The 15,716-nt window shown below is 42.2% G+C and overlaps 1 protein-coding gene across 5 annotated transcripts; it reads right to left on the bottom strand.

Moving 5' to 3' along the window:
* Positions 1-6,363: 6,363 nt before the first annotated feature.
* LOC311106443 (cell division cycle-associated protein 4-like) lies at positions 6,364-15,370 on the bottom strand. 5 transcript variants are annotated; one of them, XM_084148778.1, is made up of 4 exons: positions 15,211-15,370; positions 13,610-13,691; positions 13,010-13,080; positions 6,364-9,839 (listed from the first exon to the last, which is right to left on the bottom strand). In XM_084148778.1, the coding sequence occupies exons 2-4, from the start codon at positions 13,625-13,627 to the stop codon at positions 9,005-9,007; spliced, it is 924 nt and encodes a 307-aa protein (XP_084004904.1). In that variant the 5' UTR covers positions 13,628-13,691; positions 15,211-15,370; the 3' UTR covers positions 6,364-9,004. The 5 variants fall into 5 exon arrangements, with proteins under 5 accessions (XP_084004904.1, XP_084004905.1, XP_084004907.1 ...); XM_084148779.1 differs by lacking the exon at positions 13,610-13,691; XM_084148781.1 differs by lacking the exon at positions 13,610-13,691 and having other exon boundaries at positions 12,447-13,080.
* Positions 15,371-15,716: the final 346 nt, after the last annotated feature.

Here is a 15,716-nt window from a genome sequence, read left to right on the forward strand (position 1 = left end):
TGCTCACATAACCAGTAGTGGCCAGGGAAAAAGTGAGGGGGAAAAGTAATAATAGAGTATTGTTTGAAGCTTTAGAATTGCATGTTTACCATCACAGACCGGACCTCCGAACTAAAATATAGGCAACCTATATCTAGGAGAAAGAAGACAATAGTGCCCATGCCCCATAGATGTCTCCCCTACGGTCCGGAGACAATTAAGCTCTAACACCAATGGCAAAAACCCAGGCAACAGACGTAGGCATTAGAGCTCTCATGTACCACATGCTACAGTATCCCCCTTCTCTCCAGAAGCATCCATGTGCCCATGCCCCATAGATGTCTCCCCTACGGTCATGAGACAATCAAGCTCTAACACCTATGGCAAAAACCCAGGCAACTGACGTAGGCATTAGAGCTCTCATGTACCACATGCTACAGTATCCCCCTTCTCTCCAGAAGCATCCATGTGCCCATGCCCCATATTTATTTTTATTTTATTTTATTTCACCTTTATTTAACCAAGTAAGCCAGTTGAGAACAAGTTCTCATTTACAACTGCGACCTGGCCAAGATAAATGCCCCATAGATGTCTCCCCTACGGTCCAGAGACAATCAAGCTCTTAACACCTATGGCAAAAACCCAGGCAACAGACGTAGGCATTAGAGCTCTCATGTACCACATGCTACAGTATCCCCCTTCTCTCCAGAAGCATCAATGTGCCCATCCCCATAGATGTCTCCCCTAGGCATCCCACCAATGACACCAATGTAGCTGACCAATATCTAGGAGAGAGAAGTGCCGTACAGGGGCGCAATCTTACGACCCTGCAGTCCGGAGATGAGAGCTCTAACACCTACACCAAAAGCACAGGCAACTGACGCGGGCATTAGAACTCTCACGTATCGCATGCTACAAAATCAATAGCAAGGTGCAAACCATGAGATCTGCTTTAATTTAATTGCTTTGAAGGTCCAATGCAGCCGTTTTGATCTCAGTATCAAATCATTTCTGGGTAACAATTAAGAACCTTACTGGGATAGTTTTCAAATAAAATGGTCAATAAGAAAGAAAAAAAGCTTCTTAGCTAAGAGCAATTTCTCAAGCAAAAATTTAGCCAGGATTATCTGGGAGTGGTCTGAGAGGAGAGGGGGAAATTGAAAATGAGCTGTTATTGGCAGAGAGGTTTGGAACTGTCTTTTTTATTGGTCTATTAACTAATTCACCAGGCAGGCCAAAACTCCATCCCACCACAACAGGCTGAAATTTCAGGCAATCTTTTCAATCAGCTCTTACACTAGAAGGGCATTATCATCATTTTCACAGTATTATTCAAACCTCATAGTGTGGAAATACACTATATATACAAAAGTATTATGGACACCCCTTCAAATGAGTGGATTCGGCTATTTCAGCCACACCAGTTGCTGACAGGTGTATAAAATCGAGCACACAGCCATGCAATCTCCAGAGACAAATATTGGCAGTAGAATGGCCTTACTGAAGAGCTCAGTGACTTTCAATGTGGCACCATCAAAGGATGCCACCTTTCCAACAAGTCAGTTCGTCAAATTTCTGCCCTGCTAGAGCTGCCCGGTCAACTGTAAGTGCTGTTATTGTGAAGTTGAAACGTCTAGGAGCAACAACGGCTCAGCCGCGAAATGGTAGGCCAAACAAGCTCACAGAATGGGACCGCTGAGCGCTTAAGCGCATAAAAATCATCTGTCCTCGGTTGCAACACTCACTAATAAGTTCCAAACTGCCTCAGGAAGCAACGTCAGCACAAGGACTGTTCGTCGGGAGCTTCATGAAATGGGTTTCCATGGCCGAGCAGCCGCACACAAGCCTAAGATAACCATGTGCAATGCCTAGCATCGGCTGGAGTGGTGTAAAGCTCGCCGCCATTGGACTCTGGAGCAGAGGAAACGCGTTCTCTGGAGTGATGAATCACGCTTCACCATCTGGCAATCCGACGGATGAATCTGGCTTTGGCGGATGCCAGGAGAACGCTACCTGTCCCAATGCATAGTGCCAACTGTAAAGTTTGGTGGAGGAGGAATAATGGTCTGTTTTTCATGGTTCGGGCTAGGCCCCTTAGTTCCAGTGAAGGGAAATCTTTATGCTACAGCATACAATGACATTCTAGACGATTCTGTGCTTTCAATTTTGTGGCAACAGTTTGGGGAAGGCCCTTTTCTGTTTCAGCATGAAACCCCTGTGCACAAAGAGAAGTCCATACAGAAATGGTTTGTCAAGATCGGTGTGGAAGAACTTAACTGGCCTGCACAGAGCCAACCCCATCGAACACCTTTGGAATGAATTGGAACGCCGACTGCGAGCCAGGCCTAATCACACAACATCAGTGCCCGACCTCACTAATGCTCTTTTGGCTGAATGGAAGCAAGTCCCCGCAGCAATATTCCAACATCTTTTGCAAAGCCTTCCCAGAAGAGTGGAGGCTAATATAGCAGCAAAGGGGGAACCAACTCCATATTAATGCCCATGATTTTGGAATGAGATGTTAAACAAGCAGGTGTCCACATACTTTTGGTCATGTAGTGTATATATGAAACACAGGAAAATCATGTTTTTGACTGCACTGGGCCTTTAATATGACTGTAGTGATCAAGGAGTGACATATCACAAGAGTAACATTACTTTTCTGGGAGTTTGTCAACAAAGCCTCCCATAACAACAAAAAACAAACAATGAAATTAGGTTAGTTCTTGGGTTGTGATGACATATTTTATTGTAGCGACTTCACCCAACATCTGGTAACCTTGTCAAGAGGTTCAGATCTATTGGTGTAACGGTCAGGGGCTTGAGATGTGTATTTTTATTTGTATTTATTAAGGATCCCCATTAGCTGCTGCCAAGGCAGCAGCTACTCTTCCTGGGGTCCTGCAACATTAAGGCAGTTATATACAATTAAAAATATTACATGACATTATATTTCATAACACTTTACCCAATACATTTAGTGTGTTCCCTCAGGCCACTACTCCACTATCATATATTTACAATACAACATCCATGTGTACGTGTGTGTAGAATGAGTGTCTATATGTATGTGTGTATGTACCTGTGTGTGTGTCTCTTCACAGTCCCCGGTGTTCCATAAGGTGTATTTTTACCTGTTTTTTAAATCTGATTCTACTGCTTGCATCAGTTACCTGATGTGGAATAGAGTTCCATGTAGTCATGGCTCTATGTAGAACTGTGCGCCTCCCATAGTCCGTTCTGGACTTGGGGACTGTGAAGAGACCTCTGGTGCATGTCTTGTGGGGTATGCATGGGTGTCCGAGCTGTGTGCCAGTATTCTAAACAGACAGCTCGGTACATTCAGCTCGTCGACACCTCTCACAAAAACAAGCAGTGATGAAGACAATCTCTCTTCCACTCTAAGCCAGGAGAGACTGACATGCATGTCATCAATGTTAGCGCTCCGTGCACTTTTAAGGGCCAGCCGTGCTGCCCTGTTCTGAGCCAACCGCAATTTTCCCAAGTCCCTCTTTGTGGCACCTGACCACACTACTGAACAGTAGTCTAGGTGTGACAAAACTAGCGCCTGTAGGACCTGCCTTGTCGATAGTGTTGTTAAGAAGGCAGAGCAGTGCTTAATTATGGACATACTTCTCCCCATCTTAGCTACTGTTGTATCAATATGCTTTGACCATGACAGTCTACAATCCAGGGTTACTCCAAGCAGTTTAGTCACCTCAACTTGCTCAATTCCACATGATTTATTACAAGATGTAGTTGAGGTTTAGGGTTTAGTGAATGATTTCACCCAAATATTCAGGACTAACTTATTCCTTGCCACCCATTCCGAAACTAACTGCAACTCTTTGTTAAGTGTTGCAGTTATTTCAGTTGCTGTAGTAGCTGACGTGTATAGTGTTGAGTCATCTGCATACATAGACACACTGGCTTTACTCAAAGCCAGTGGCATGTGTTTAGTGAAGATGGAAAAAAGCAAGGGGCCTAGACAGCTGCCCTGGGGAATTCCTGATTCTACCTGGATTATGTTTGAGAGGCTTCCATTAAAGAACACCCTCTGTGTTCTTTTAGACAAGTAACTCTTTATCCACATTATAGCAGGGGGTGTAAAGCCATAACACATACGTTTTTCCAGCAGCAGACTACGATCGATAATGTAAAAAGCCGCACTGAAGTCTAACAAAACAGCCCCCACAATCTTTTTATCATCAATTTCTCTCAGCTAATCATCAGTCATTTGTGTAAGTGCTGTGCTTGTTGAATGTCCTTTTCTATAAGCATGCTGAAAGTTTGTTGTCAATTTGTTTACAATAAAATAGCATTGTATCTGGTCAAACACAACTTTTTCCAATAGTTTACTAAGGGTTGGTAACAGGCTAATTGATCGGCTGTTTGAGACAGTAAAGGGGGCTTTACTATTCTTAGGTAGCGGAATGACTTTGCCTGGGGGCACACACATTCTAGTAGACTTAAATTGAAAATATGGCAAATAGGAGTGGCAATATCGTCCGCTATTATTGTTGTCAGACCCCGGTGGCTTGTCATTGTTAATAGACAACAATAATTTGTTCACCTCTTCCACACTCACTTTACGGAATTCAAAATTACATTGCTTGTCTTTCATAATTTGGTCAGATATACTTGGATGTGTAGTGTCAGCAATTGTTGCTGGCATGTCATGCCTAAGTTTGCTAATCATGCCAATGAAAAAAGTATTAAAGTAGTTGGCAATATCAGTTGGTTTTGTGATAAATGAGCCATCTGATTCAATGAATGATGGAGCTGTTTGCCTTTTTCCCCAAAATGTCATTGAAGGCGCTCCAAAGCTTTTTACTATAATTCTTTATGTAATTGATCCTTGTTTCATAGTGTTGTTTCTTCTTCTTTTTATTCAGTTAAGTCACATGATTTCTCAATTTGCAATACGTTTGCCAATCGGTTGTGCAGCCAGACTTATTTGCCATTCCTTTTGCCTCCTCCCTCTCAACCATACCATTTTTCAATTCCTCATCAATCCACTGGGATTTAACAGTTTTTACAGTCATTTTCTTAATGGGTGCATGCTTATTAGTAACTGGAATAAGCTATTTCATAAATGTGTCAAGTGCAGTGTCTGTTTGCTCCTCATTACACACCACGGACCAACATATATTCTTTACATCAACAACATAGGAATCACTACAAAACTTATTGTATGACCTCTTATACACAATATTAGGCCCAGCCTTTGGAACTTTGGTTTTCCAAGATATGGCTACTATATTGTGATCACTACATCCAATGGATTTGGATACTGCTTTCAAACAAATCTCTGCAGCATTATTAAATTATTATTAAATTCCTGTACTGTTTGTAACCACCCTGGTAGGTTGACTGATAACCTGAACCAGGTTGCAGGCACTGGTTACAGTTTGAAGCTTTCTCTTGAGTGGGCAGTCTGATCCCAGTCAATATTTAAATCACCCAGAAAGTATACCTCTCTATTGATATCACATACATTATCAAGCATTATACACATGTTATCCAGATACTGACTGTTAGCACTTGGTGGTCTATAGCAGCTTCCCACCATAATTGGCTTTAGGTGAGGCAGATGAATCTGTAGCCATATTACCTCAACAGTATTTAACATGAGATCCTCTCTAATCTTCACAGGAATGTGGTTCTGTATATAACCAGCAACACCTCCACCATTGGCATATCTATCTTTTCTGTAAATGTTATAACCTTGTATTGCTACCACTGTATCATCAAAGGTATTATCTAAGTGAGTTTGAGAGAGTCAGAATATGAATGTAATTTGTTACTAGCAAATTATTGATTTCATGATCCTTGTTTCTTAAGATACATATGTTAACGTGGGCTATTTTGAGCACTTTTCTTCTGGGATGCATACTTGTTTTTATTGCTTTACTGGGAAGCTTAGCAGCAGTAGATGTGCTCATATTTAAATTTACATTTAAGTCATTTAGCAGACGCTCTTATCCAGAGCGACTCATATGAGATAGATAAGTGCGAAGGAAGGGGTGTATTGTTGTGACCTTAACCTAAGAACAACCTCATCAAGAGGTTTGGAACTTGTCATAACGGCTAAGGTATTGGGTTCACATTGGACTGAGATTAAAGTCCCGGTTAGGGCTATCCCTGAATTCACTGCAGTGTCTGAAGTCATATCGGTACGTCAGTAGTTTAAATTGCAAGCAGCAGGAATACTTTTTTAAGCAGGAAATTCTTCGGATTTGAATCAGAGACGTGATTCTTTGGCTTAGCTGCCTTACATTGTTTTGAATAAGAAAAGGACTATTTAGTTCAAAGATTGGCAGGAAAACTAATTTGGAACGGCAACATCAAAATATTTCAGAAAATGGATAACCACACAATTAATTCATATTATGATATGTTGGAACCTTTATTAAAAATTGTATAAACTGCTAGTTTACTCATATAAAACAATGCATAATCTACTCAAGCTCATTGTCATGAATGTCAAGTGTACAGCACTTAATTATAAAAAAGAAAATGTGATATCTCCCACCTCATGGCTGTTTAATCAGCAATCAGTTGTTTACTCACAATATTATCTTGTGCCTGAGTGCAGGCTTTGAACGTGGTAAAAAATATAAATAATCTGTTGGAATAGGTCAGCTGAATAGCACAATTCTTTGCATGTTCTCAGTTTGTTTTGAATAAGAAGGTCATTACTTTACTAAAAGTATGCATAGAACATATGTGACTTCTAATAGCAAACAAATGGCACCACATGCTAGGTGACAGCTAGCCACGGTGCAAGAAGGAACTGTCTGGCTCAAGAAGGCAATGTGTTTATAAGGAATACTGTACATAGTGCATATAGCACCAAACCACAGACCAAGACAAGGGTGCATCACATTGTGAGCATACTGAACATAATTCATGTTTTCAACAATGCCTCTTTACTCTTGTAGCTCAAAGACATAACCAAAGATAAACATTTGAAAGACAAGGTAAATTAGTCCCCAAATCACACATTGAGCTTTTGTGCAATCGTTCTGGTTTAGAAATGTTCAAATGTCTCTATAGTAAAAAATATAGATTTGTATATTTACAGTGCCTTCGGAAAGTATTCAGACCCCTTCACTTTTTCCACATTTTGTTATGTTACAGCCTTATTCTAAAATTGATTAAATAAAATTTCCTCAGCAATGTACACACAATACCCCATAATGACAAAGTGAAAACAGGTTTTTAGACATTTCTGCAAATGTATAAAAATAAATAAAAATAAAACAGAAATACCTTATTTACATAAATATTCAGACCCTTTGCTATGAGACTTGAAATTGAGCTCAGGCGCATCCTGTTTCCATTGATCATCCTTGAGATGTTTCTACAATATGATTGGAGTCCACCTGTGGTAAATTAAATTGATTGGACATGATTTGGAAAGGCACACACTTGTCTATATAAAGGTCCCACAGTTGACAGTGCATGTCAGAGCAAAAACCAAGCTATGAGGTCAAAGGAATTGTCCGTAGAGCTCCGAGACAGGATAGTATCGAGGCATAGATCTGGGGAAGGGTACCAAGACATTTCTGCAGCATTGAAGGTCCCCAAGAACAAAGTGGCCTCAATCATTCTTAAATGGAAGAAGTTTGGAACCACCAAGACTCTTCCTAGAGCTGGCTGCCCGGCCAAACTGAGCAATCGGGGGAGAAGGGCCTTGGTCAGGGAGGTGACCAAGAACCCGATGGTCACTCTGACAGAGCTCTAGAGTTCCTCTGTGGAGATGAGAGAACCTTCCAGAAGGACAACCATCTCTGCAGCACTCCACCAATTAGGCCTTTATGGTAGAGTGGCCAGACGGAAGCCCCTCTTCAGTAAAAAGCACGACAGCCCGCTTGGAGTTTGCCAAAAGGCACCTAAAGACTCTCAGACCATGAGAAGCAAGATTCTCTGGTCTGATGAAACCAAGATTGAACTCGTTGGCCTGAATGCCAAGCGTCACGTCTGGAGGAAATCTGGCACCATCCCTACGGTGAAACATGGTGGTGGCAGCATCATGCTGTGGGGATGTTTTGCAGCGGCAGGGACTGGGAGACTAGTCAGGATCGAGGCAAAGATGAACGGAGCAAATTACAGAGAGATCCTTGATGAAAACCTGCTCCAGAGCGCTCAGGACCTCAGCCTGGGACGAAGGTTCACCTTCCAACAGGACAACGACCATAACCACACAGCCAAGACAACGCAGGAGTGGTCTCTGAATGTCCTTGAGTGGCCCAGCCAGAGCCCGGACTTGAACCCGATCGAACATCTCTGGAGAGACCTGAAAATAGCTGTGCAGCAACGCTCCCCATCCAACCTGACAGAGCTTGAGAGGATCTGCAGAGAAGAATGGGAGAAACTCCCCAAATACAGGTGTTCCAAGCTTGTAGTGTCATACCCAAGAAGACTCAAGGCTGTAATCACTGCAAAAGGTGCTTCAACAAAGTGAATACTTATGTAAATGTGATATCAGTTCTTTATACTTAATAAATTAGCAAAAATGTCTAAAAACCAGTTTTTGCTTTGTCATTATGGGGTATTGTGTGTAGATTGATGAGGGGAAAAAACCCTTTAATCCATTTTAGAATATGGCTGTAACCTAACAAAGTGGAAAAAGTCAAGGGGTCTGAATACTTTCCGAAGGCACTGATAGATACTTTAACGATCTTTTATTAAGAAAATATGTATAGTTCATGTAAATGTTGTGCTGCTCTGAGTTCATGTAGTGTAATAGGTACAATAATTTAAAGCAAAAACGACAAAACAATGAAACAAGAAGAGTACACATTGAAATACAAACATAAAGAAAGTAAACATAAGAAATAAGTATGGTGAACTTGAGAAACTGTTAACCTTTTCAGATTAAAATGTCACTGCACAGAGATGGATTTCACTCAGTTTCCATACAGAGGAAGGTATGGATATACTGTATGTTCACACATACAAGACAAAAAGTCAGAGGCACAAGTTCAATGAAAAAGTCTTAGAGTTTTAAGTCCGTAAGCTATGATCCCACAATGATCTCCATAATGTGGTCAAGTTCATTGAGATCGGCTCTACAGCTGGAGTTGGATGCGGGGCCATGTGAGGAGGCCATGCTGTCCAGAAGGTCGTAAGGCCCCATCTTGGGGGTGCTCTGCAAGCCTGTGAGCATGGTGTCCAAGTCATAATACGAGGCATTAACGTCCGAGAACAGCTCCTCTAGTGCCGGGTCTGACCTGGGGGCGGCATTTCTGATCTCGAACGTCCCGAACACCTTCCCCGTCACCATTTTAGCCCCCTCCCCAGAACTCGCACCCTCCTTGACCTCCGAACCGGAGTCTTCGCTGACCTGGTCCTCCTCCTCCACCATGCTCAGTTCTGCTCTGTCCCAGCAGTGGTCGATGGTCCCCAATAGGAGGGCCGGGGCCCCGTCGCTAACTGCCACAGAACACAGAGACTCGTCCGTTAACACTTCTTCCTCGCGGCAGCCATCGTAGCCCATCACCGAGTAGAGCTTGGGCCCACCGTCCTGCTGCTCCGGCGCCGACAACCGGCACAAAACCTCGGTGGCTACCAGGCGGTCGGATGGGCCGGAGCCGCCGAAGGCCTCGGTGACCACCTGCCAACTACCGTCATGGGTCATCTCCTCCTGGATCTGGCGCACTGTGTTGGCAATGAGCACCGAGCGGCACAGGTTGGGCTCCACCAGCATGTGGCACAGCTGCAGCTTGATCAGAGACATGTCCAGCAGGGACTGGCGCTGCCGGCTGTACGACGCCGCTACCGCCTTGTCGTCCGTCGCCACGTCCACACCGTCAGAGAACTTGCGTTTGGTGCCCCTGGAGTACATGTTGGCCCTGTGGGGGGAGCCAAATAGGATTTTAGTTAGAACATACAAAGCTTTTTAAGAAGTAGCCTTTTCCATTCACTTGTTTTGCATGTTAAGCATAGTATTTCGGTGTTTTATATTGTTCTGTAAAGATGTCAAAAGTCCTATTTACTTATTGTAATAATATTTCTTAATAAAACATACTAGAATATCAGGATTATGATTTCAAAAGGTTGTGTGCACCTGAAAATCAAAGATATTATGAATAATGTACTTGTGTTCATTTACTTTTCTTCACCTTTCCTACGTCGACGCACAGGCATATACACGAGGCGGCTTCCTCTTTTGCTCATCGCTTCAGTACGTTACTGAACAACTATCTCTCGAAAACTCTAGGCGGCATTCTGCCTTCTCCCTACAGTTTTCAGCCATTAGCTTCACCCACTACAATCCCAACGCTGTGTTTTAACATTTAGAAACATCAATAATCATCACTTGCGATATGGCTTTCGAAACATATGGCCCTTATCTTTCATCAGCGAGAAAGAATCCTTCAAATAAAAAAATATAGACTTACTGAAGCAGTTTTGCACAGATCCATACAGCTATGGCTGCCTCCATTCCACCAAACTACACTTCCGCTACACTTCCCGAGTTACCCTTACACATACAGTGGGGAGAACAAGTATTTGATACACTGCCGATTTTGCAGGTTTTCCTACTTACAAAGCATGTAGAGGTCTGTAATTTTTATCATAGGTACACTTCAACTGTGAGAGACGGAATCTAAAACAAAAATCCAGAAAATCACATTGTATGATTTTTAAGTAATTAATTTGCATTTTATTGCATGACATAAGTATTTGATCACCTACCAACCAATAAGAATTCTGGCTCTCACATATCTGTTAGTTTTTCTTTAAGAAGCCCTCTTGTTCTCCACTCATTACCTGTATTAACTGCACCTGTTTGAACTCGTTACCTGTATAAAAGACACCTGTCCACACACTCAATCAAACAGACTCCAACCTCTCCACAATGGCCAAGACCAGAGAGCTGTGTAAGGACATCAGGGATAAAATTGTAGACCTGCACAAGGCTGGGATGGGCTACAGGACAATAGGCGAGCAGCTTGGTGAGAAGGCAACAACTGTTGGCGCAATTATTAGAAAATGGAAGAAGTTCAAAATGACGGTCAATCACCCTCGGTCTGGGGCTCCATGCAAGATCTCACCTCGTGGGGCATCAATGATCATGAGGAAGGTGAGGGATCAGCCCAGAACTACACGGCAGGATCTGGTCAATGACCTAAAGAGAGCTGGGACCACAGTCTCAAAGAAAACCATTAGTAACACACTACGCCGTCATGGATAAAAATCCTGCAGCACACGCAAGGTCCCCCTGCTCAAGCCAGCGCATGTCCAGGCCCGTCTGAAGTTTGCCAATGACCATCTGGATGATCCAGAGGAGGAATGGGAGAAGGTCATGTGGTCTGATGAGACAAAAATAGAGCTTTTTGGTCTAAACTCCACTCGCTGTGTTTGGAGGAAGAAGAAGGATGAGTACAACCCCAAGAACACCATCCCAACCGTGAAGCATGGAGGTGGAAACATCATTCTTTGGGGATGCTTTTCTGCAAAGGGGACAGGACGACTGCACCGTATTGAGGGGAGGATGGATGGGGCCATGTATCGCAAGATCTTGGCCAACAACCTCCTTCCCTCAGTAAGAGCATTGAAGATGGGTCGTAGCTGGGTCTTCCAGCATGACAACGACCCGAAACACACAGCCAGGGCAACTAAGGAGTGGCTCCGTAAGAAGCATCTCAAGGTCCTGGAGTGGCCTAGCCAGTCTCTAGACCTGAACCCAATAGAAAATCTTTGGCGGGAGCTGAAAGTCTGTATTGCCCAGCGACAGCCCCGAAACCTGAAGGATCTGGAAAAGGTCTGTATGGAGGAGTGGGCCAAAATCCCTGCTGCAGTGTGTGCAAACCTGGTTTTCAAATACTTATGTCATGCAATAAAATGCAAATTAAATAGTTAAAAATCATACAATGTGATTTTCTGGATTTTTCGATTCCGTCTCACACAGTTGAAGTGTACCTATTATAAAAATCAGACCTCTACATGCTTTGTAAGTAGGAAAACCTGCAAAATCGGCAGTGTATCAAATACTTGTTCTCCCCACTGTAGGTGTTCGAGCATGCTAGAGAGCTAATTAGCAAAGGTGGTCGCCTCTTGTCTTCCGTCTGTTTTCCGTAAACAAGCGCTGTAACATGGAGATACGGCCGTGTGGGAACACTAACCCTAACATCAATTTAACCTTTAGTTTTTTGAAAATTATTTCTCGCTGATATGAAAGATAAGGTCCTTATGCTTCCAAAACCGTACCGCAAGCGACGCGTGTTCATGTTCAGATTGGGGCTCTTAACAACACTCCTCTGTAAAGAAGACGCCTTCTTCCAATGACTCCTATGTGTAATATAATGGAACTGAGAGTCATGATCAAGGGCTACTGAACAAATGCTTCTGTTCTTAACTCTCTTTCAGGTCTTTTCAGACAGACCTGCAAGGTGCATGCTAAGTGGAACATCCAATTTAGATCACCACACTGATAAAAATATTTAATTTGCTACCAGAATTCTTGTGATTAGAGCACACTCTAGCTCTCCAGTCTTGAAACGGATAGCAAACTCAAGACTTGTTTGTGTGCTACAGTAGAGGGAAAGAAAGAGGAACAATGTCAGTAAGGCATTCGTCTGAACTGATAGGATCTTTGCTGATTATCCAGGCCAACGTCCATTGAGCACATCTTCCAATATTACATTTTAGTAAATGCCTGTTAAGACAAAGGGATTCAAAAATACATTTCTGTTTACAGACAAAACAGAGTGACATCAACTTCCAACCAGAATTATCAAAAAACAGTAAATTAACTATCAAGAGTATATTCCGACCAATGTCAGTATTGGTAAATCATTATCAAAAGTACCTACTGTATTCCTAAAATAAATATGAACACAGACTTGCTTTAGCCATTTGCAAGAAAGGCGAAACATGAAGATGTGGAAATTAGACCTTTGTCAATTCAAGCACAGTGCCTAAAATAGAAAAAGAGAACCCACTCCCGATGCAAGCATTTGTAAAGATACAATCTCAGACACACACTGAAAATGGCTAAACAGCACTTTGTACATACATCCAGTACTGAGACGAGTGTTGGACATTTGCCTCCAGCCACGGCAGCCAGCCAACCAGGGTTGCGGGAGCCTAAAAGTGACAAACATGCAACTAGAGCAGGGAGAACACATGACAGTAACCAGCATGTCAATGCACATTACATCCAATGTCACTGGGTGACACGTGTGTGTGCAGAAGGGGGGAGGAGAAGATGCACTAGAACTCAGCTACTGGGACCAGGTGCTGAGGAACTGTGAAAGGCTATGAGCAGCTACAAATAATGATGCCCGCTTTACCTCCTCAATGCCAAATTGTTTGTGTCACATCGCATTGGGTTAGAACCTAGTTTGGTTGCTCGAGCTTCAGGAAGAGGGAAGGGCAATATGCATCGTTTTGTACACCAAACCAACAAACTGTTAGTTGCAGGCAAAAACTAAGAACCACATACGTAATGCAAAAAAATAATATCATGTTGAAGGGTGGAATTGTTATGCAAATGTTATGATTTGTTTGATAGTCTCAAAGATCACAGGAGAAAATCTTAATTAACAACCGTTAGCTATAAGGATAACATAACATTGAAGGGGGGTTGAAATTAAGGCATGGGAGATTATCCTACCTGACGCAAGAGCAACATCCCAGCACTGTAGAGACATTGACCAGAATGCAAGCCGACACATCCTCTGCAGCATGACTAAAAACTACACCACGTCAGGGGACACACAGCAGCAGGTATGTCACTTTCTTGCTCATTTGCAGTCATTTGAGAAAGTGACATTGTTTTTAGGGCAATGAAGTGAAATTACATTCATGTTGCAAAATGTTGTATTTATGTACTTATTTCCCACACCTCAAATGGTGAAGCAATTTATGAGCATTTCCCATGGTGAATAAACTCCCAGCTACCTCTTGTATGGCAAATCACAACAAAAATCTGATTATCCGGTCTTTACAGGACAAATGATGTTCAAATTGCCTACAGTGGATTTGATTTATTTTTTATACTTCATCTTTGTATACAGCATTGCAGTAACAAACGGTGTCTCCTTGTATAAACTAGGGACAGTTGAGTTTACGGTGTTTGCTTTGACAGTGTCATTAAACTTCAAGAGGGCCTTAATGGATTGATGGGCTTGAAAAATGATTGCCTGTATCATGATCTTTTTCATTTTTTTCTTTAAAAAAATAACATATATTTTAAAAGAAAAAATAACTGCCAACTACAATGAACATCTGTCCCTTTGGCCACATATGATCCTTAAAAAAAAAAAGATTGCAGTTTTGAAACTGCAGTAAAAGTGCAGTAACTGCAGTCAACGGTGGTATTTTGGATGCAGTAATTGCAGAATAACTGCAGTTATACTGCACTCTGACTGCAATCTTTTTTCGTAAGGGATAATTTGACCTCTACACCAGCAGATGTAAATTATAAAACCTAGTAGCCTATCTTCAGTGTTTTCTTGTAACGTTTTTAAAATTCCCACCTTGCCATCCTCCAGGCCCCTTACACTGTCAAAGTGTTGAATAACGTACACATACCGCTATTTCTAACAAACCAACATGCCTCCCTCCTGTGGAAGTTCCACCCATGTAAATGTTACTCCTCCCTTCTCCCCACTGTACTGCCGTGGTCACAAGGCTGCTTCATCACTGGCCAGATGACGAATAGAGCTCTGGCAACATTCTAACATAGCAGTACAAGAATGATGAATAAACGAGAGTAGGGGTAATAGAACATACATTATTTAAGACACCAATAAAACTTGGTCCACCACGATTAATTACTTTATATCATGTATGTGTTATCCCCTTTAACGTACTTTTCAGACACAAACATAAAAACCTAGAGGGAAAGGGAAGAGACAGAAAGGCAGCCATTTTGAATGGACCTTCTACTCTTGCTAACTTCTGGTCGCCGACAGCGCGACTTCGCTATCGAGTAGTTAAAAAATGTATCCTGATAGACCACGTCTGGATGTAACCCATCCAAGTTCTGATTGATTACCAGGATACTTACTGGTAACAGAGGTTACAATGTAACAAATATCTATGGAAAGTTGAGCAATAAATATCGCACGTCAACTTCCTCATGATAACTTGCGTTCGAAATCGACCGCGCATTTGCAACACATTCGGGGGACTTTTATTTTTAAAGAGCAAACTCCTTACACTAAACACACATTTCATTACGTAATGCATATTTCATTGTCTTGGCCTTACCTTGACAAATAACCTTTTTTCGCCGAGGGTTCATGTGCTCTTCGTGAATAAACAAATTAATAGCGCAGCTTCCACCGAAACAGATTGCAGTCGAAGCACTGCTGCCAGGCGTTCCGGCCAGCTGCGGCAGAGGGAAGGGTGTCGTGGGCGGACACATAGGTCTTGATCGACAGGCCGTAGGTTGAACTGGGGAAAACATGAACAAAAGCCACGCTGAAGAAACAGGAGGAGATTCCACACTAGTATTCTGACAGCAGCACAAATTATGAAGTTACGTTTGTATGGTAATGAAGAAACCTTCAAAATAAAAGCCCGCATTTCAAAACACTGCAATGTGGATAACTCAAAAGACAATGAATTTTTGTGCCAACAAGAAAAGGCTATAAGTTATTTATGAAAAATATTGGTTTTCAAAAACATTTTTTAAGACCAATAATGGCAGAAAAATATATTTCACCTTTATTTTAACAGGGAAGTCATACTGAGACTAGGGTCTCTTTTACAGA

Source organism: Coregonus lavaretus (genome assembly GCF_964263955.1).
Source record: "Coregonus lavaretus genome assembly, chromosome: 31".
Lineage (NCBI taxonomy): Eukaryota > Metazoa > Chordata > Actinopteri > Salmoniformes > Salmonidae > Coregonus > Coregonus lavaretus.